Here is a 21,320-nt window from a genome sequence, read left to right as displayed (position 1 = left end):
ATTTGTAACCGATCGACACGCTTCCTACAAGATGTAATGAAGGATGATTCTTTTTAATTCTAGTGTAAAAATAGGACAAGCTGAATATATTGATAGATAGTAGAAATACACCGAAGGGAGGAGTAGAGGGAAAGAAGAAAGGATGATTCTTTTTTTGTGTGCTTTTTGCTTAATTAAAACAATAAAAAAAAATTCAAAAAAAAGTGTGAAAAATAAATGTAAGTCACTTTTTTCAGTGCCGTTGTAACTCTGAACAGTCACTAAGCGACTGGTTGTAAACCGAGGATATGTCTATGAGACAGTTTCCAACTGGGCACTCCTCCAAAGGTTGAACTACAGCTCCCATCATCCACACTCAGGAATGGGAGGGCTTAGCTTTCCCCATGGAAGCTGTACTGAAACACGTGGCTGGGCGGACTGCAAGTATAGTAGGGCACCACGTGTGCATCGTGGGATAAGAGAGCTAGGGGGCGCTGTGTCCCCTTCCTTGATGCTCTCTTTCCGCCCCGCGCGAAGGGACGGAAATAATACACGCGAACGCTCTAGTGTCCATTTATCTATGGTGGGAAGCGTGGAACCGGATCCTCTTTTTGTTTGTGTCCTCCCCCCCACCTCCTCCCGCTCTGGCGTTTTTTTTTAAATGGAATCCCTCCGCCGAAGGAAATAAGAGCCCTTTCGCGCAGGCGCAGTGAGGGACGGAAACGGGCAATTGGCCCGTGTCACGTCCCGAGGGGCGCGGAGAGCGAGCGGAGCTGAGCTCGGAGCTCCGCGGGAGTCGAGGGGCGTCGTTCGTCTCCCTCCTTCCCTTTTCCCCTGCCCGTTGGTCCGTCTGCTCTGGGACTACTTTGTGTGTCCCTCCTCCCTCCCTCCTTCTCCTTCTCCTCCTCCTGCTTCTCTTTCTCCTTCCCTCTCTTCGGCTGCTCTTCCCGGAGAAAAGAAGAAGGAAAAGGGGACCGACTCCCTTGCCCCGAACCTCATTTTAAGCCGTTAAGCCGGCCCTTCCGCCGAAGGGGCAGCTCTGCTCTCCTTTAGCCTCGTTGAGGACTAGTCTCTTGAGCAGCTTCAAACCCGCCAACAGCAGCCGCAGATCGGGCTCTCTCTTTTTTGCCTTTCCCAGCCTCGCAGGCGGGCAGACTCTTCCTGCCCCGTTCGAGGTTTCTCTATGAATTTGGTGCTGGTTTTTGGCTTTTAAATTGGGTTTTGGGGGAAGCTGGTTTGCCCTTATTGGCTTTGAGCAGGGAGAACTGGGTCCCTGACTTATTGAGGAAGGGGCTGCTTTAATTGGTGGGGGTGCTCCTAAACCAGACCCCGACCTCTTTTTTGGGGGGGAGCCCACCCTATAGTCTCCCCAAGGGTGGGAGCATCTCTTCCGGGGGGGCCCCAGAATCTCCTGACAGCCCCCGTCCCCAGCTGGCTGTTCACCCCTTCATGCCAGAGCTGGGACCCTCCTGCTCCACTTTCTGTACCGCCCCCCCTCTGATCTCAAAGCTGCTGCTCCCCATCGCCTTAACCCCCCAATTGGGGTCCTGAGTGGCAGCTTTTGCAAAGGACTCGACCAACGTCCATCATCATCATCATCATGTCTGTAGCAGGGTTGAAGAAACAGTTCTACAAAGCCAGCCAGGTGAGAAAAACATCCGTCCAGATTTGCCAGATGTGGTGGCTCAGATTTGCCAGATGTGGTGGCTCAGATTTGCCAGATGTGGTGGCTTTTCCCTTCCTTTAAAATCCCAAAACTCAACTCTTTTTATTTTCTTCCTCCTGTTCATTGAATGGTGATTTTTACTTTTCCAAACCGTGGTTTGTCGGGATATGGAGAAAAAATCCGGTCTCGGGATGGGCCGCCTGGATCCAAAGTTCTTGGTTGGGTTTGTTGTTGTTGTTTTGCAAAAAGTGGATAATAGTTTGGGGTGTGGGGATAGTGGGAAACCATTTGGGCAGCTGTGTTTTTTTGGGGTGTGCAGTGGTCTTTTGTGCAGCTGCTGTCGTGCCCAGGAAGGATGGGGTGGAAAAGTACACTTGGTGTGAAATGTGTTGTAAATTCCCTCTCCCCCGCCACCTCCAAATTCCTGGGCTGCCTCTGAAGCTTTCAAACAGGTTTGTAAATACACCTGTAACCTGTTTCATCCTGGAGAATGCTGGCAATTTGTGACAATATAAATAGTTACCTGGTGGTGAAAAGAGAGAGGGACAGAGAGAGAGAGACATACATATTAGAGAAACAGAGACAGACAGGGAGAGAGAGAGACAGACAAACAGAGAGAGGCAGAGAGAAAGAGAGAGAGAGAGAGAAAGAGAGAGAGACAGAAAGAGAGAGAGAGAGAGTGAGAGAGGGTTTCTTTCGGGAAGCAGCTGAATTATTAATTTAGGAACATTTTTATGCACTGAAACAAGCAAAAGGAAAAACAATTACTTTTGTGAAATGTGCCAAGGCTAAGTGTGGTGAACTCCAAATGGCTCCTTTGAGGGAGGTTTTCTAAGAATTGGGGCGGTATTAGGAATATGCCAAAGTTCTATTGCAATGAATGTCTTTGTTTCTATCTCACAACTTTGTTTAATAATAAGAATAATAACAACTTTATTATTTTGACAAATAATTCAAGACAGCAAAGGTCCCTCATTTAAGTTTGGGCTCAAAAGTGGGTCCCCATACACTTTCCTCCTGTTGTTTTCACCAAAACAACAAACCTTTGGTGTGGGATGGGATGGACTGAGAGAAAGGGATTGGCTCCAAGCCGCTCAGCTGGTTTTCATTTCCCAGTTGCACTAGAACTCCCAGTCTCCTGGTGATTGGCCCAAAGTCACCCTGCCAGCTTTAATACTTAAGACAGGACTAGAACTCCCAGTCTCCTGGTGATTGACCCAAAGTCACCTAGCTGGTTTTCATATTTAAGGCGGGACTAGAATTTACCCTCTCCTGGTGATTGATCCAAAGTCATCCAGCCGGCTTTCATGCATAAGGGATGACTAGAACTCCCAGTCTCCTGGTGATTGACCCAAAGTCACCTAACTGGTTTTCATATTTAAGGCAGGTCTAGAACTCTCTGTCTCCTGGTGATTGACCCAAAGTCATCCAGCTGGCTTTCCTGCCTAAAGCGGAACTGGAACTCACAGTCTCCCACTTTCTCGCCTGGTGCCTTTCGCAGTGGAGCGAACTGGATCTCCTCTGGATAATAAGTGTAACCCTTCATTATTCTGGGGGAGGATTATGGCCATGCATAAGAAGTTGGGTGCGGTGGTTGAGGCATCCGTCTTGATTGTATTCGTAGCCATAACCTTGGGCTATCCAAAGCTTCTTCTAGATTGGTAGGAAAAAAAACTACCAAGAGAGGCGTGTAATTCATTTGCTAGCCAATGAATACTTTTGAGAGAGGCCCTGGCCGACAGTGAGTAGGTAAGGGTCGTGTGGCAACCATTTTGTGAGTGCACCCACTACGTGCTCGATTGCAGGTGGGCTGCAGACAGGTTTCCTTCCCCTCCCTCTGAAACCAGCAGGTTCTTTCTTCACCCCCTGCCCTTCCTCTGGGCAGGCTGGAAGCCCCATTTGCTGCTTCGGGCCTCCCAAGGATGCAAAGCCTCCCATTTTGTCTTAAAAAAGCCCCGTGAAAATGCAAACTTGTTTTTAATCGCGTAAGTGCCTTGTGCTGCAAGGCCTTTGAAGGGACTCTGCAAGACGCCTCAGTAATCCTTTTGTCAGCCCTGCCAGAAATATTGCTATAATTATTTCTACCTTGAAAATTTGGAGAGAGAGAGAGAGAGAATGAGAGAGGGAGGGAGGGAGAGGAGAAGATGGCAGGAGAGGGGAGAGAGAAAGAGAGAGAGAAAGAACAGGAGAAGGGAGAGGAGAGGGAAAAAAGATGGAGAGAGGGAGAGGGAAAGAAAAATGGAGAGAGGAAGAGAAGATTTAGAGAAAGAGGTAGAGAGAGAGGAAAAGAAAGATGGAAAGAGGGAGAGGAGGAGATGGAGAAGGGGATGGTGGAGAGGAGGAGAGCGGGAAAGAAAGATGGAGAGGAGGAGATGGCGAGAAAGGGAGAGAAAGACAGAGAGGGAGGGGGAGGGAATGAAAGATGGAGAGAGGGAGAGGACATGCAGAGAAAGGGGGATAAGGAAAAAGAAGGAAAGAAAGATGGAGAAAGGAGAGGGAGAGGGAGGGAGGGAGAAGGAGAGGAGAGAGCAATGGAGAGAAAGAGAGATGGCAAGAGAGGGAGAGAAATCAGGGAGAGATGAGAAAGAAGGAGAGAAGGAAAAAAGGGAGGAGATGGAGAGAGAGAAAGAAGGAGAGAAAAAGAGAAGGAGAGAGAGAAAGAAGGAGGGAGAGAAGGACAGGGAAAGAATGGGAGGAGGGAAAGAGGGAAAGAAAGTGGGGAGGGAGGAGAGAGAGAGAGAAGCCAACCCAATGGAGGTTTGGGGCCTACGGTTTCAGGGTGGACAGTACAGGAAGGGGCTGTTTTGAAGTAAAATATATCTTCATTTCCACCAAAATCCAGAAATTTTCCTGCCCCTCCTGTTGGTGTTTTGTGCATGGATATTTAGAGCAGTGTTTTTCAACCTTGGCAACATGAAGATGTCTGGACTTCAACTCCCAGAATTCCCCAGCCAGCGAATCGCTGGCTGGGGAATTCTGGGAGTTGAAGTCCAGACATCTTCAAGTAGCCAAGGTTGAGAAACACTGATTTAGAGGCCTCTGTGCCACTTGCAAATGTGACAATTCTACATCACAATTGCCTCCGCCGTGAACTTCTGCTTTCTAGACAAAAAACTAGGCAAGAGGTGAGCTGTCCCTTCCGAGATTGCAGATGTGGGACTTATGAACCAGCGAGGGTGACGGTGTGTAGTCCTTGTTCCAGACACTCACACTTTAAAACTATTTCTTTCTGCCCTAGTCTCTCCTCAGAAACCTTTGGGGTTTTTTTTTTTTGGCAAGTAAACAGTTTTAGCCATCTTTGAAAATTCATTTCTGCAAATATCTAAACTTCCTCAAAGTGTTGCTCAGCTTTGACAACTTTAAGATGGGTGGTCTTCATTTCCCAGAATCCTCTAGCCAGCATTCTGGGAGTTGAAGTCCACAGATGCTGAGTGGAGAATTCTGGGAGTTGAAGTCCACAGATGCTGTGGAGAATCCTGGGAGTTGAAGTCCACAGATGCTGAGTGGAGAATTCTGGGAGTTGAAGTCCACAGATGCTGAGTGGAGAATTCTGGGAGTTGAAGTCCACACATGCTGTGGAGAATCCTGGGAGTTGAAGTCCACAGATGCTGAGTGGAGAATTCTGGGAGTTGAAGTCCACAGATGCTGAGTGGAGAATCCTGGGAGTTGAAGTCCACTGATGCTGAGTGGAGATTTCCACAGATGCTGAGTGGAGAATTCTGGGAGTTGAAGTCCACAGATGCTGTGGAGAATCCTGGGAGTTGAAGTCCACAGATGCTGAGTGGAGAATTCCACAGATGCTGAGTGGAGAATTCTGGGAGTTGAAGTCCACAGATGCTGAGTGGGGAATTCTGAGAATTGAAATCCACAGATGCTGAGTGAAGAATTCTGGGAGTTGAAGTCCACAGATGCTGTGGAGAATCCTAGGAGTTGAAGTCCACAGATGCTGAGTGGAGAATTCTGGGAGTTGAAGTCCACAGATGCTGAGTGGAGATTTCCACAGATGCTGAGTGGAGAATTCTGGGAGTTGAAGTCCACACATGCTGTGGAGAATCCTGGGAGTTGAAGTCCACTGATGCTGAGTGGAGATTTCCACAGATGCTGAGTGGAGAATTCTGGGAGTTGAAGTCCACAGATGCTGTGGAGAATCCTGGGAGTTGAAGTTCACAGATGCTGAGTGGAGAATTCTGGGAATTGAAGTCTACAGATGCTGTGGAGAATCCTGGGAGTTGAAGTCCACAGATGCTGAGTGGAGAATTCCACAGATGCTGAGTGGAGAATTCTGGGAGTTGAAGTCCACAGATGCTGAGTGGAGAATTCTGAGAATTGAAATCCACAGATGCTGAGTGAAGAATTCTGGGAGTTGAAGTCCACAGATGCTGTGGAGAATCCTGGGAGTTGAAGTCCACAGATGCTGAGTGGAGAATTCTGGGAGTTGAAGTCCACAGATGCTGTGGAGAATCCTGAGAGTTGAAGTCCACAGATGCTGAGTGGAGAATTCTGGGAGTTGAAGTCCACACATGCTGTGGAGAATCCTGGGAGTTGAAGTTCACAGATGCTGAGTGGAGAATTCTGGGAGTTGAAGTCCACAGATGCTGTGGAGAATCCTGGGAGTTGAAGTTCACAGATGCTGAGTGGAGAATTCTGGGAGTTGAAGTCCACAGATGCTGAGTGGAGAATTCCACAGATGCTGAGTGGAGAATCCTGGGAGTTGAAGTCCACAGATGCTGAGTGGAGAATTCTGGGAACTAAAGTTTACAAATGCTGGCTGGGTAATTCTGAGAGTTGAAATCCATACCTGTTGAGTGGAGATTTCTGGGAAATGAAGTCCACAGATGCTGGAGGATTCTGGGAAGGAGTTGAAGTCCATGAATGCTGGCTAGAGAATTCTAGGAGTTGGTCCATAGATAGTGGCTAGGGAATTCTGGGACTTGAAGTCCACTCATCATAAACTTGGCAAGGTTGAGAACTATTGACTATGACATAAAAAAAGAATCATTGGGACACTGGCACAAATGATACCAAATCATTGGAAGGCAGCATAAAATAGAATAGAATGAGCTGGGAGGTCTTCTAGTCCAGCCCCCTGCTCAAGCGGAAGAGCCTCTCCCATTTCAGATAAGTGACTGTCTAGTCTCTTCTTTAAAATATCCAGGGATATTTTGAGTGCTTAGGGAGGTGTTTGTGTGGATGAAAGTGTTTTCCCAAAGCTTTGGTTTTTTATTTCTGTGGCTCCTTGAGGCAGAACGTGGTGCTGTATTTTTTTTTCGGTCCTCTTCTTCCTCCATCCTGTGTTCAAATTATTCCAAAGCGTCGGAGAGAAGAAGGAAAAGCTTATTCTGACAAGAGGCTGGATGGACCATGCCAAAATGCATGCATTGCATATACAACACGAGTCGTTATCCCTAATTCTAGGAATAGCACCGCCAAAAAGCCAAATGGATGTGGGTTTTTTCCTCAATTCTTTACACAATTGCCGTCAGCAACGGCAGATCTGCCATATTTGCATCCCCAAATAGGAAATGCTGAAAAAAATTCCAGGGAACTGTCTTCTTCTCTTCCTCCTCCTTCTCTTCTTCTCTTTCTTCTCCTTCTCCTTCTCTTCCTCCTCCTCTCCACGAACCCCTTCTAGCACTGATGATGTTGGGTTCCTTCTCCTCTCTTCTCCTTCTATTCCTCCTCCTTCTCTTCTTCCTCCTCCTCTTCCTCTCCACGAACCCCACTCCCTTCTAGCACTGAGGATGTTCCCTAGTTGGGTCATAAAATGTCTGGAGGAAAAGAACGAAGTTCAGGGAGCACCAAGGACCTTACAGTCCTTTCCTTCCTCCTCCTCTCCACGAACCCCACTCCCTTCTAGCACTGATGATGTTGGGTCCCTCCTCCTCCTCTTCCTCTCCACGAACCCCACTCCCTTCTAGCACTGATGATGTTGGGTCCCTCCTCCTCCTCTTCCTCTCCACGAACCCCACTCCCTTCTAGCACTGATGATGTTCGCTAGTTGGGTCATGAAACGTCTGCAAGAAAACAACCAAGCTCGGAGAGCACCAAGGACCTTACAGTCCTTTTCCTCCTCCTCTCCTCCTCATTCTCTTCCTCCTCCTCCTCCTCCTCCTCCTCTTTCTCCTCCCCAGAAATCCCCCTCCCTTCTAGCACTGATGATGTCACCTAGTTGGGTCATGAGACGTCTGCAAGAAAACAACCAAGCTCAGAGAGCACCAAGGACCTTACAGTCCTTTTCCTCCTCCTCCTCCTCCTCTCCTCATTCTCTTCCTCCTCCTCCTCTCTCCTCCCCAGAAATCCCCCTCCCTTCTAGCACTGATGATGTCACCTAGTTGGGTCATGAGATGTCTGCAAGAAAACCACCAAGCCCAGAGACCAAGGACCCCACAATCATCCTCCTCCCCCTCCTCCTCATACAGGTACTTCTCAACTTACAACCATCCGTTTAACGACCGATCGAAGTTATCAACGGCACTGGAAAAAAAAGTGACGCGTGCGACTGATTCTCCCCCTTTGCCACCATTTCCACGGTCACACGATCAGAATTCGGGGCCCTTGGCAACCCCAGCACGTACTTATGACGGTTACGGCATCCCAGGGTCGTGGGGATTGTCACTTGTGACCTTCTCAGCCGGTTGCCGACAAGCAAAGTCAGTTTGGGGGTTGGGGGAGAGCCGTGACTCGCTTTATGTCCACAGTGATAACACATGTGGCAAAACGGTCGTAAAAACCGGGCTTGAGTCGCTTAACAAACTGCCCGGCTTGGCAGTGAAAATTCCGGTCCCGGCTGCGGTCGTAAGACGAGGACCTCTTGGTTATAAGCGGCGTCTGGGCTGAACTAAGCCGGCCAGCTTTTCTTCTGTTGCTGCCTTGTCTGTTCTGAAATATATTTTTCTTCTGCGCCTCTGGGGAAACTCCTTCTGGCAGGCGGCTCTGTTTAATGTCCAGATCGATATGCCGGCTCTCCCGAGTCTTCAATTATTCAGCGGAGGGGCATAGCTTCCACAGGAGATGGCAACACAAAATTGCCAGGCGCCAGAGGAATGTTGACCTGTGTCCCTATTTGCAGTGGAAACCTCCCGAGTTGATTCCTCCACGGTTACTACCTCCTTAGTAGTGGAGTAACTTATATTCTAAATCCGCCTTCGTTCCGGCGGAGACCTCAGCTGGCACCAAACGCAGCCACTAAGCCGATCTCTGGAAGTGTTCAAAAAAGGAGGGGCACCTCCCACACTCATTTTTTATTTAGTTCTCTGTGTCTTGCCTTTGTCGTTTTTAACAAAACAACGGGACACATCCAACACAATTTCCTCTCCCGGGATTCGAACCGCCGATCTGCCGACTTTTCCGGTCGACAAGCTCAGCGTGTTAGCCGCCTTTCCATTTCGTTTTAAAACCTCTGTAAATTTTGCTTGCGTTTGCTTACATTCCGAATAAGCCGGGGTTTATTGAATCTATACAGAAAGACCGGCGCAGATTGGGGTCTTCTGGAGGCAGAAGGAACGTTTGACCATGAATTGGGAGTTTTCTAGGTGCAAAAGGAACACTTAATACAAACCCTCCTATAAGGCGGGTTTGAGTTGAGAAATACAGAGCGATTGGGCCAAAGTCACCCAGCAGGTTTTCTTGGCTAAGGCCGGACTAGAACTCACTGACTGCTGGGGGGGTAGGCAAAATGTCACCCAGCTGGCTTTCCTGTCTCAAGTGGAGCTAGAACTCCCAGTCTCTTCTTTGAAAAATACTTTTTTTATTTTCCATTTTCATAACATATAATCACATGTATATTATTGCATAGCAAATATCCTATTGTATTAAGTAGTAATTACATCAGTTCCTCTTGTCATCAACGCCCAGAAAGATAAAAACCCATTATTAGCTCTTCTGCTCTCCATACACCTCTTTCTTCTACCTCGCTCCTTCCTCCTTTCTTCCCTCCATCATCCTTTTCTACTCTACTTCCAATTCCTTTCTCCTTCTCCTCTCTCTCCATTCCACTCCTCCTTATCCTCCTCATCTTCCCCCCCTTACCCTCTCTCCTATCCCTCTCTTCCTATCTTTCTTCTCTTTCTTTTTCTTTCTTTCTTTCTTTCTTTCTTTCTTTCTTTCTTCTCTCTTCTTTCTTTCTTTCTTCTCTCTTCTTTCTTTCTTTCTTTCTTTTTTCTCTCCTCTGTTTCCCACTCTTCCTCTCATTGGTGTATTTCCGCTTCTGAGCAAACTCCATTCTATGTTGATGGTATTTATGCTTCCATATCAATATACTTAACATATCTTGGTTTTAAAGAAAAAATAAGAGAAGACAGTATACATGTGCAATCATATTACATTAAAATTTAACACCCCTCGTCAAGCATAATATGCATCCCTCCCTCCCCCCTCCCCCCTCCCCCCCCAGCCTTCCCTCCCCCAACTTCCCAGAACCCATACACGGTATAAATCTTTAACAAAAACAGTCTAAAATATATTGGAAAAAAGAATAGAAAATTGATAACATCTTTACATTGAGCTTAGCTCCTCCTTGCTAAGCTAACTTTAAACAATTTATATCAACTCCCAGTCTCTTCTTGATTGGCCCAAAGTTACTCAACCGCTTTCATGCATATTCGGGACTAGAACTCCCAAGTCTCCTGGTGGTTGATCCAAAGTCACCCAAAGTTACCCAAGGTATAGAAAAACAGAGAGGGAATATGAAATATGCCTACAACGGGGAACCGTCGTGATAAAAAGACAGAATCACAAATTGTGGGCATGTAAGGATATATAACTATATAAAGATAACGATGAGAATAACTGGGAATTGTAAAATTAGGTGGGGGGGTTAAAAGTACAATGACTATATCTGTATACTTTTCTGTTATATCACATTTTTTTTACTAAAAAAGAGGAGAAAAATTAAATATGCATATTGAAAAAGAATGATAAATACCATCAACATAAGATGGAGCTCGCTCGGAAGCTGAAATACACCAAGTAAATGAGATGAAGAGTGGGAAGTAGAGGAGAGAAGTAAGGGAAGAAGAGAGGGATAGGAGGGAGGGCAAAGGGGAGGGGAAGAGGAGGAGAGAAATGATGAGTGGTAAGGAGAGGGAGGAGAAGGAAAGAGGGAGGGGAAGTAAAGAGAAGGACCGAGAGAAGAAAGGAGATAGGGAAGAGGAGGAGAGAGGGAGAAGGAAGTGATGGATAAGATACAAATAGGGTGTATGGAGAGCAGAAGAGCCAATAATTGGTTTTGGGGAGTTGATAGTAAGATGAATTGATGTAAACATTTAATAATACAATATGATGTTGGTTATGTAATAGCATACATGTGATTATATGTTATGAAAATGGACAAAATAAAAAAAACTTTTAATCTCAAACTCACCCAACCTGCTTTTGCGCCTAAGGCAGGACTAGAATTCACCCTCTCTTGGTGACTGGCCCTAAGTCACTTAGCCGGCTTTCATGCATAAGGCCAGACTAGAACTCCCAGTCTCCCGGTGGTTGGCCCAAAGTCACCCAACTGACTTTTGATGCCTACGATGGGACTAGAATTCACCATCTCCTGATGGTTGAACCAGTCACCCAGCCAGCTTTCATGCTTAAGACGGGCCTAGAACTTACCATCTCCTGGTGATTGGCTAAAAGTCACCCAGCTGGCTTTCATGCTTAAAGTGAGACTAGAAGACTAGAACTCCCAGTCTCCTGATGATTGGCCCAAAGTTGCCCAGCTAAGGTGGGACTAGAACTCACCATCTCCTAGTGATTGGCCCAAAGTCACCCAGCTGGCTTTCATTCCTTCAGTGGTACTAGAACTCCCAGTCTCCCTGTTTTCTAGCTGAAGGCCTTAACCGTTAGACCAGATTGGCTGTCTTATACTGGAACTAAATGTCCATATCGGCTGCCAGCATTTTAAAGGTTGAAAGACAACCGGAGCAATTTTTTTTTTGAAAGTCCAGCACAATTTAAGTCTACATGGCTTTAGAGATCCCCCCCCCTTCCGCTCCTAGCTTTCCTAAATCTCTCTTTTTCCTTGAAGTTGTCTGAAGGAGCTCCCCAAGGTGGATTAATGGATTAATTCCTCGAGATTAGCAATGCTCCCCGCTGCGTTATATCCTGTCGCTGGCTTTTGAACGTGTTTTTAAGAAACACCCCATTTAGAACAGGGATTTTAGTTATCTGCTGAACTGCTTTTATTATCAGCTTTTATTGTGGCTCTAGAGTGTGTGTGTTTGTGTATGTGTGAGAGGGGGGGGGGAGGGAGAGAGAACTGGAGATCTCCAGCAACCAATGACTGAATTAAGTTTAAGGAATTAAAAACAGTTTTACCGTAGTGTTTTACAGCTTTTTGTAAAACGAGGCGAGTGTTTTTTATATTTTTACGTATAATTCTTATTCAAAGTTGTAAGAGCGCTAAGAAGAACGATTGTTGTTGTTGTTGTTGTTGTTGTTGTTTCTCCCTGAATTGGAAACGGGGTGGGGTGGGGAAACAGAAATAGTAAAGAAAGAAAACAGAACAAATCCCCCCCCTCCAAAAAAAGAGAGAGAAAATGATGTAAGGAGGAAGCTTCCAGGAGTCTTCACAGCAGTTATAAGTTCGGTTATATTTAATATTGTAAACTTATTTTAAACACTCATTCGTTATTTCTTTAATAACAGCTCTTTTTTCTCTCCCTCATTCTTCCATTCTCTCTGTCTCTCTCTCATTCTGTCTCATTCTTTCATTCTCTTTCTGTCTCATTCTTCCTCATTCCTTCATTCTCTTTCTCTCATTCTTTCTCATTCCTTCATTCTCTTTCTGTCCCTCATTCTCCCACTCACTCTTCCTCTTTCTTATTTTCTCTCTCTTTCTCTCATTCTCTTTCATTCTCTCACTCTCTCTCTCATTCTCTTTCTTCCATTCTCATTCTTTGTCTCTCTCTCTCTCTCTCTCTCTCTCCCATTCTCTTTATTCTTTTTTATTCTTACTCATTCTCTCTCTGTCTCTCATTCTTTCTCTTCCTTATTCTCTTCCTCCCTCTCTCTTTATTTAAAAATAATCTTTATTGGTTATACATTTTTTTAATAAGACATACAAATACATTATTCTTTTTTATTCTTACTCATTCTCTCTCTTTCTCTCATTCTTTCTCTTCCTTATTCTCTTCCTCCCTCTCTCTTTATTTAAAAATAATCTTTATTGGTTATACATTTTTTAATAAGACATACAAATACATTATTCTTTTTTATTCTTACTCATTCTCTCTCTGTCTCTCATTCTTTCTCTTCCTTATTCTCTTCCTCCCTCTCTCTTTATTTAAAAATAATCTTTATTGGTTATACATTTTTTTAATAAGACATACAAATACATTATTCTTTTTTATTCTTACTCATTCTCTCTCTGTCTCTCATTCTTTCTCTTCCTTATTCTCTTCCTCCCTCTCTCTTTATTTAAAAATAATCTTTATTGGTTATACATTTTTTTAATAAGACATACAAATACATTATTCTTTTTTATTCTTACTCATTCTCTCTCTTTCTCTCATTCTTTCTCTTCCTTATTCTCTTCCTCCCTCTCTCTTTATTTAAAAATAATCTTTATTGGTTATACATTTTTTTAATAAGACATACAAATACATTATTCTTTTTTATTCTTACTCATTCTCTCTCTGTCTCTCATTCTTTCTCTTCCTTATTCTCTTCCTTCCTCTCTTATTCTCCGTCTCTCATTCTCTTTTTCTCTCGTCTCTTTCTCCCCCCACCCCCCCCGGCCCATCTCATTCTCTTTCTCAATTTTTCTCATTTCTCTCTGTCATTCTCTCTCTTTCTCTCCCTCCCGCTTTCCCCTTAATTCTACTGTATTTTCTTTTGGAAGGAATTCTTTCCTCCTATTTTTTTTCCCCTTCTTTGAAAACTTTCTGGGGCTGAGGGGTGGGGGGGGGGCTCCCTCCTTCCTTTTCGATTGCCGGTCCTCAGTCCAATTCCAACTTGTTTGCTCACCGTCTGAACTAAGGCAGAAAGGGTGGGTGTGTCTTTGTCTCTTAAAACGGCATTCTTGGGCTGGAGCAAAACTTCTCGTCCACGTGGCAAGGGATAAAGTCTGCGAACCTGTTTGCTGGTTTCTCTTCCTTCGCATAGAAAAAGTAGATTTTCCCTACACGCCTCGATCTATGGCAGGACTTTTACCCCATTTACTGTGTGCAACGTTGCACTTTCTTAACTTAATTCCTCGGAGTGTGTGTGTGTGTCTCTGAATTCTTTTCACAATACCTAATGTGCCTTTGGGTTGTTGGTTGGAGGTTTATTTTTGCACAGCTAATCCTGAGCTCAGAGTTAAAGCTGCGGAGAGCCAGTTGGGTTTAGTAGTTAAGGCACCAAAACCAGGAGAATGGAGAGTTGTAGTACCACTTTAGGCATGAAAGGTGGCTGGGTGACTTTGGGCCAATCAGCAGGAGACGGTGAGTTCTAGTCCCGCCTTAGGCATGAAAGCCGGTTGGGCGACTTTGTGTCAATTATCCAGAGACGGTAAATTCTAGTCCTGCTTAGGAATGTAAGCTGGCTCGGTGACTGGGCCAATCACCAGGTGACGGTGAGTTCTAGTCCCGCCTCAGGCATGAAAGCCGGCTGGGCGACTTTGGGCCAGTCACCAAGAGACAGAGAGTTCTACTCTCATTTTAGGCATGGTGGGTGACTTTTCGCCAGGAGACAGAGAGTTCTAGTCCTACCTTAGGCATGAATGCAGACTGGGTGACTTTGTATTAATCACCTCGAGACGGGGAATTCTAGTCCGGCTTAGGAATGTAAGCCGGCTGGGTGACTTTGGGCCAGGAGGCAGAGAGTTCTAGTCCTACCTTAGGCATGGCATGCCGGATGGGTGACTTTGGACCAAACCAGGAGACAGAGCATTCTAGTCCTGCTTCACGCATGAAAGCCAGCTGGGTGACTTTTTGTTGATCACCAGGAGACAGTGAGTTCTAGTCCCGCCTTAGGATTAGAAAGCTAGTCCTCAAAGCTGGCTGGGTAACTTTGGGCCCAGCACCAGGAGAAGGTGAGTTCTAGTCACACCTTAGGTGTGAGAGCTGGACTTTGGGTCTCTGCCGCACACTGTGGGGGATGTGTGTGCCATGCGCGGGGGCATGTGGTGCATGCAGGAGGGGCTCAGCGCATGTGCGTGGCACATGCGTGGGGGGCGCATTGCATTTTGGGGACTCCCCCACAGGGTCTCCTGCTTGAGCAAGGGGTAGGACTAGAAGATCTCTAAGGTCCCTTCCAGCTCTATTCTGATTGAGAGGTCTGAGGTCCCCGATTTGGAGGGAGTGATCTCCCTCCCTGTTGCTGAAATGGTATAGGGCAGTGTTTCTCAACATTGGCAACTTGAAGATGTCCGGACTTCAACTCCCAGAATTCCCCAGCCAGCATTCGCTGGCTGGGGAATTCTGGGAGTTGAAGTCCGGACATCTTCAAGTTGCCAACGTTGAGAAACACTGGTATAGGGTCTTCTGCTTGAGCACATGGGGCCCTGTGATCCGCTTTTACGACCTTCCGACAAGCGAAGTCAATGGGGAAGCCACATTCACTTAACAACCGTGTGACTAATTTAACAACCACAGCGATTCCGTTAACAAATGCAACAAGGAAAGTTGTCAAGTGCGACAAAACTCACCTAACAAGTCTCCCACTTAGCAACATAAATTTTGGGCTCTGTTGTCGTAAATCGAGGACTACATGAATTTTTCTCAGTTAGTACAGCCCACTAACCTTTTCTCGGTTATTCCAATCCACTAATTTTTCTTGGTTGTTAACAATAGCAATAGCAGTTAGACTTATATACCGCTTCATAGGGCTTTCAGCCCTCTCTAAGCGGTTTACAGAGTCAGCATATCACCTCCACAATCTGGGTCCTCATTTTACCCACCTCGGAGGAATGGAAGGCTGAGTCAACCTTGAGCCGGTGAGATTTGAACCGCCGAACTGCAACTAGCAGTCAGCTGAAGTTGCCTGCAGTACTGCACCCTAACCACTGCGCCACCTCGGCTCCTACAAACGCCGCTGTTATAATCTACGCCAAACCCAAGTCCTATTCAAACACTGTGGATTCCCCTTGTACAAAATCTTATTTATTTACTTAGTTCGATCGAATAGGAAGCTCATCTCAGCTACGTGACTCCGGGCGGCTAAAATCCTTTAAAAAACAAGATTACAAATACACAAAACACAATCCTGTAAAAATACACCCAAAATCACTCGTAAGACGCCGCCCCCGGATAATATAACCAAGGTTGGAAACAGAAGTTGAGCTTGGGTTAATATCTCTGCAATTAGGGCACAACTTCAATTAAAAGAGTGGGCTGTGACGGCCTTTGTTATGAATCAGACTCAAAGAAAATAGCTGGGGATGTGGAGTTGCCGAAAAGAGGAACTGCAGATGGCAAATTGTTGAGAGCAACAACGATATAATATAAAAGCTAATCCAGAGGAAAGTGGGAGGCAGAATTGAAATGACATTAATTTTCTCTTCTTTGCTAAATAACAAAAATTAGCCAGGAAGCCATGACAGGAATCAAAAGATGCTGCCATGAATACGTGTGTATTTGTTTGTATACCGGTAGGCATATGTATATGTACGGTATATCCCAGAAGTGAGTCCACCCCCTCACATTTTGTAAATATTTAAGTACATCTTTTCATGTGACCACACTGAAGAAATGACACTTGGCTACAATGTAAAGTAGTGAGGATACAGCTTGCATAACAGTGTAAATGTGCTGTCCCCTCAAAATAACGCAACACCACAACCATTAATGTCTAAACTGCTGGCAAGATGTACTTAAATATTTACAAAATGTGGATCACTTCTGTGAAATACTGTACGAGTACATATTACACACCAGTGGTGGGTTCCGGTTCCCGTTGCAACCGGTACTGTTGTAAGGGGGGCCGATGTCCTCCACGTGAACGTGCGTGACACACATGCGCACGGAACACGCAATGCATCATACCTTCCAGCGACACCTCCGCAATGCTCCAGCTGTTCGGCAGAGCGTTATGCAGGCACTGTTCACGCAGAAGGCTTTTAAAGGACAGGTAAGGAGCTCGGGCGGGCAGGTGGGCGCCCCAGAGAACTGTCCCAGAACAGTACCCGGGGCTCCGGGCAGGCTCCGGTATGCCCGTACCGGAGCGTACCACCTGCAACCCACCACTGATACATACATACATACATACATACATACATACGTGTGTTTATATATATGTTTACATGTGTATATGTGGTTATGTGTATATGTTTATGTGTATGTATAGGTCTGTGATGGGGAACCTGTGGCACGCGTGCCAAAGGTGGCACACAGCGCCCTGTCTATGGGCACGTGAGCCGTTGCCCCATCTCAGCTCTGCCGCACATGCACGCATGCCTCCTGCTGGCCAGTTGGTCTTCAGCTCTCTGTCGCGCATGAACAGGGCGCCGAGAGCACATGGAGGGTTGTGCGCACATGTGTGAGGGCAAGGGGCAAGCAGGGGGAAGGGTGCATGGAGGGGGGGGTCACATGCATGTGCAGGGGGGGAAGAACCTGCATTTTGGGGTTCGGGCGTGCGCTTTGGGCACCTGGTCTGGAAAAGGAAAGGATTATCCATTACTGGTATAGGTAATCCTAAACTTTCAACAGTTCATTTATTGAAAGTTTCAAATTACAGTGACACTGAAAAAGGCCACTTACAACCATTTTTCACACTTACAACCATTACAGCATTCCCTGTGGTCGTGTGATCAAAATTCACCCGCTTGGCAACTGGCTCATATTTGCAACGGTTGCGGTGTCCCGGGGTCATGGGATCCCCTTTTGCGACCTTCTGACAAGCAAGTCAGTGGGGAAGCCGGATTCACTTAATGACTGTGTTATTAACCTTAGCAACAGCAGGATTCACTTAACAATTGCGGCATTAAAAGCCGCAAATTGGAGCAAAACTCACTTCACAACGTTCTCGCTTAGCAAAAGAAATTTTGGAGCTCAATTGTGTTCGTAAGTCAAGGACTAGCTGTACATAATATACATAAATATGCACACAAATACACACATACATACATAAAGATAGATATATAGTGTGAGGTTATAGATAAACAGGAGAAAGAGAGAGAGAGAGAGAGAGAGAGAGAGAGAGAGAGAGAGATGGAGATGATAGCAATAGCGCTTAGACTTATATACCGCTCCACAGTGCTTTACAGACCTCTCTAAGTGGTTTACTGTGTTAGCCTATTTCCCCCAACAATCTGAGTCCTCATTTTACCAACTTGGGAAAGATGGAAGGTTAAGTCAACATTGAGCCAGTCAGAATCGAACTGCTGAACATGTTACGACCTTTCTAGCCACTATTGTTAATGCGAATCAACTCATTTTTTACGTCCCACGGCCGTTAAGCGAATCTGGCTTCCCCATTGACTCGGCTTGTCAGGAGGTCGCAAAAGGGGATCGCGTGACACACACACACACCCCCGGGACAATGCAACCGTCGTCAATACATGCCAGTTGCCAAGCGTGTGAATTTCGATCACGTGACCGTGGGGGATGATGCTGCAATGGTCATCAGTCTGAAAAACGGACCTACCGTATTTTTCGGAGTGTAAGACGCTCTGAAGTATAAGACACACCTAGCTTTTGGGGAGGAAAACAAAAGGAAAGAAATCTGTCTCCGCCTCCCAGCCATTTGCCTCCTTGCAGCAAACATCAAACAGCACAGATAATATACACTGTTTGTGGCATTACATTCCAGACTATACTTGTACAGATGCTGTTAAAACTGATATGGCTTTCTGGATGTATAGTATATTCTCTGCTATTTAAATGAGATACAATAGCACGGGGCCTCTTTAGATCAAGCATTTATTTTAAAAAGCTTCTTCATTTGGTTAAGTTGTCTAGAACAATAATAAAGCAGTCTTTAACAAATAAGTCTAATTTGAACATTCTATCGGCATTTATAGTTGGTGACTTACCTCCTTGCAGCAGACAGCAAACAGCCTGTTTCGGTTTAGCCTGATTAGCACAAGGGGGAAAAAAATCTACCTCTGCCTCCCAGCAATTTGCCTCCTTGCAGCAAACAGCCCGTTTCAATTTCAGTCTCAGCAGGGGCCTCCCGATCATCAGCTGTTTCAGGCTGCAGGGATTGCCATAGACTATTGCTGCCTTCCCATTTTTCCCCATTTGCTGCAAGGAGGTAAATTACTGGGCGGTAGAGGCCAAAGGGTGGGGGCCGGTGGGTGGATGGGGCTACATTCAGTGCATAAGACGCACCCAAATTTTCACCCTCTTTTTTGGGGGGGTGGGGAGTGCGTCTTACACTCCGAAAAATACGGTAAGTCGATTTTGCAGGACCATTTTTTCAGGCCTTCGAACGGTCACTAAATTCCTGCATGTGTTAAAAGTGGGAGCGTGAGAATTCTGGAGCTCGTTATATACCTGAACAGAATCCTCCTCTTACTTACACATTTCCCAAAGAAACGAGGGCTAAAAATTTTTCTTATTTGTACACCCCCCCCCCCCCGACTTGGTTGGGAGCCGCCCTGAGTCTCCTCCGGGGAATAGGGCGGCATAGAAATATAATAAACTAAACTCAAACTCAACTAAAATTCAACCGCAAAGACTCTGCAACCCACAGGGTAGATAGTCACCTTCCTCCCCCCATGTGTGGGAGAGCAAATTCAGGTGGATTTATCCAAGGTGTGGAAGTGAATTTAACGGGGAAGGAATTGCAAGTCTAGCACCTCTCCCGAAAAGAGCTGATGTTAAACCAGAAAAGACCACCAACTTAGACAAGAGTAAACACGGGATTTTCAGGAGATTTTAAACCATTATTAAGCCACCCCTTTAAGGGCACCACAGCAATTACTTTCCTGAATGCTTCCAGGGTTGGCCTTCGTGAAATTTTTTGTTTTGATGCTCCCCGTCTTTTGAGATTTCCTGACAACACAAACACAGAGCATATCTGGTTCTCCAGCCGCACAATGCCGTATTTGTCTTTGCATAAGCCAGTGTTAAGCTTCTACTGAAAACCTCGCCCTTCGTTTGCCACCTTTCGGCTCAGCTCTACAAGGTTTCGATATTAAACCTCACCGTCTTCCTTTCCCACGACTAACCCATCTTGGGAACCGTAAACTTATTCAGAAGGGGATTTGGCCAATGGGAACGCATTGACCCGAGGGTGGGCTACAACCATTTTTTTTTTTTACGATCCTTTCGATCGGGTGGAATCCCCAGACTGAATGGAGCTGAGCATTTACCAGCCAGATGCCCTTCCTGACGCCTAGGCAGAGTTCACAGCAGATACTTCCTCGCTCTGAGAGAGAAACATTTGCCTAGGATTGAACTCTCCACCTCTTGCGCGTGAGGCAAGCGTCTTCACCTCTAGGCCATCCTGCCGCTCGGTGGGGTTGCAACCAATACAGTGTCTAAGTCAGTTGGGTCTAACCCACGGGCCGCCCGAGGCTCTGGACTTACTGAGAAGAAGAAAATATTTAAAAAATTAAAGGAAGTTGTTAATTTTATGCACATTGTGCGCTATATTTTATAGGCGGCCCGAGACAATATCGCTTCACTCATTGTGGCCCAGGCAAGCCAAAAAATTGGACAACCAATCTCTTCTTGAAAAACTCCACAATTTCTGGTGGCGAGCGGTTCCACTGGTTAATCGTCCTCCCTGTTAGGGAGTTTCTCCTTAATTCCAGATTGCTTCTCTCCTTCACGAGTTTCCATCCGCTGTTTCTTTTCCTGCCTTCGGGGGCTTTGGAGAGTAGCTTGACCCGCCCCCTCCTCTTCGCAGAGGACGGCCGTTGGCTTGAGTCTTGGGATGACAGATGCTTCCCATCCGTCATCCCGTAGCTCTTCCCCAAATCTGATTTCCCATCTTTTGCTTCTGCTGCCTGGATTTGAAGAGTGGGCCGCCGTTGGAGCAGATGGCTCGTAATTGTTTACTTGCCGTGATCCTCCTCCTCCTCTCCGCGTGATTCTCAGCTCTGCTAGGGGTGGGTGTCTGCGCGCGCGGACTGAAACCATCTGTCCTTTCTATCTGCTGGGAACGTCTGATCACCGGTTTGGAAACTGAGGATGCTTGGGCAAGAGACATACATACAGTTATGGCTGTTTTGTTGCTTGAATCCTTACGATTTATATCGATATGGATTGTTCCCTGATTGCTTATTTGTACCCCGTGACTATCATTAGGTGTTGTATCTTACGATTCACGCCTGCCTGAAGTGGCACGCGGAGCCATGTCACGCGCAGTGTCGCCCATCGACGATCAGTTGGCCTTCGTGCGTGCGGCAGTGGCAGAAACCAAAAAAGCTGGTCGTTTTCTAATGTGTGCGCGCGCATGTGCCGTCCAGCTGGTCATCGCACGTGCAATGGAAACCAGGACTCTGTGTGCTGACAACCAGAAGTTCATTCGCCGGTGCACGCATGCCCCCTGAGTAATTCCTCTTCCGGGTTGCGTCCCCCAATGGGCGCGGACGCATGCGCACTCAGCCTTTTTGGCATGGTGCTGAAAAGGCTCGCTATCACGGCGTTAGGTTGACCTACAATAGCTCTAGTTCTACCGGTTCCACCACAAAACCGCGTTCGACTAAAGGGTGCTCGACGAAACCGCGTAGCTGACGTCATCACAGGGCGACAACAGCGCGGAGACAGAAGCACGCTGTAAACGCTAAACCTAACCCCCCTAAACCTAACCCTTA

At 46.3% G+C, this 21,320-nt stretch overlaps 1 protein-coding gene across 3 annotated transcripts in view; it reads left to right on the top strand.

The window, feature by feature from the left end:
• Positions 1 to 683: 683 nt before the first annotated feature.
• SH3GL1 (SH3 domain containing GRB2 like 1, endophilin A2) overlaps positions 684 to 21,320 on the top strand; it is an 81,802-nt gene continuing 61,165 nt past the window's right edge. For all 3 annotated transcript variants that reach the window (XM_032231136.1, XM_032231058.1, XM_032230986.1), the window contains exon 1: positions 684 to 1,624. In XM_032231136.1, the coding sequence (XP_032087027.1) occupies positions 1,580 to 1,624 (45 nt within the window). In that variant the 5' untranslated portion in view covers positions 684 to 1,579. The remainder of the gene's footprint in view (positions 1,625 to 21,320) is intronic.

This window comes from Thamnophis elegans, chromosome 1 (assembly GCF_009769535.1).
Source record: "Thamnophis elegans isolate rThaEle1 chromosome 1, rThaEle1.pri, whole genome shotgun sequence".
Lineage (NCBI taxonomy): Eukaryota > Metazoa > Chordata > Lepidosauria > Squamata > Colubridae > Thamnophis > Thamnophis elegans.
The sequence above is the reverse complement of the archived record's forward strand: the minus strand, read 5'-3'. Positions and strand labels throughout refer to the sequence as shown.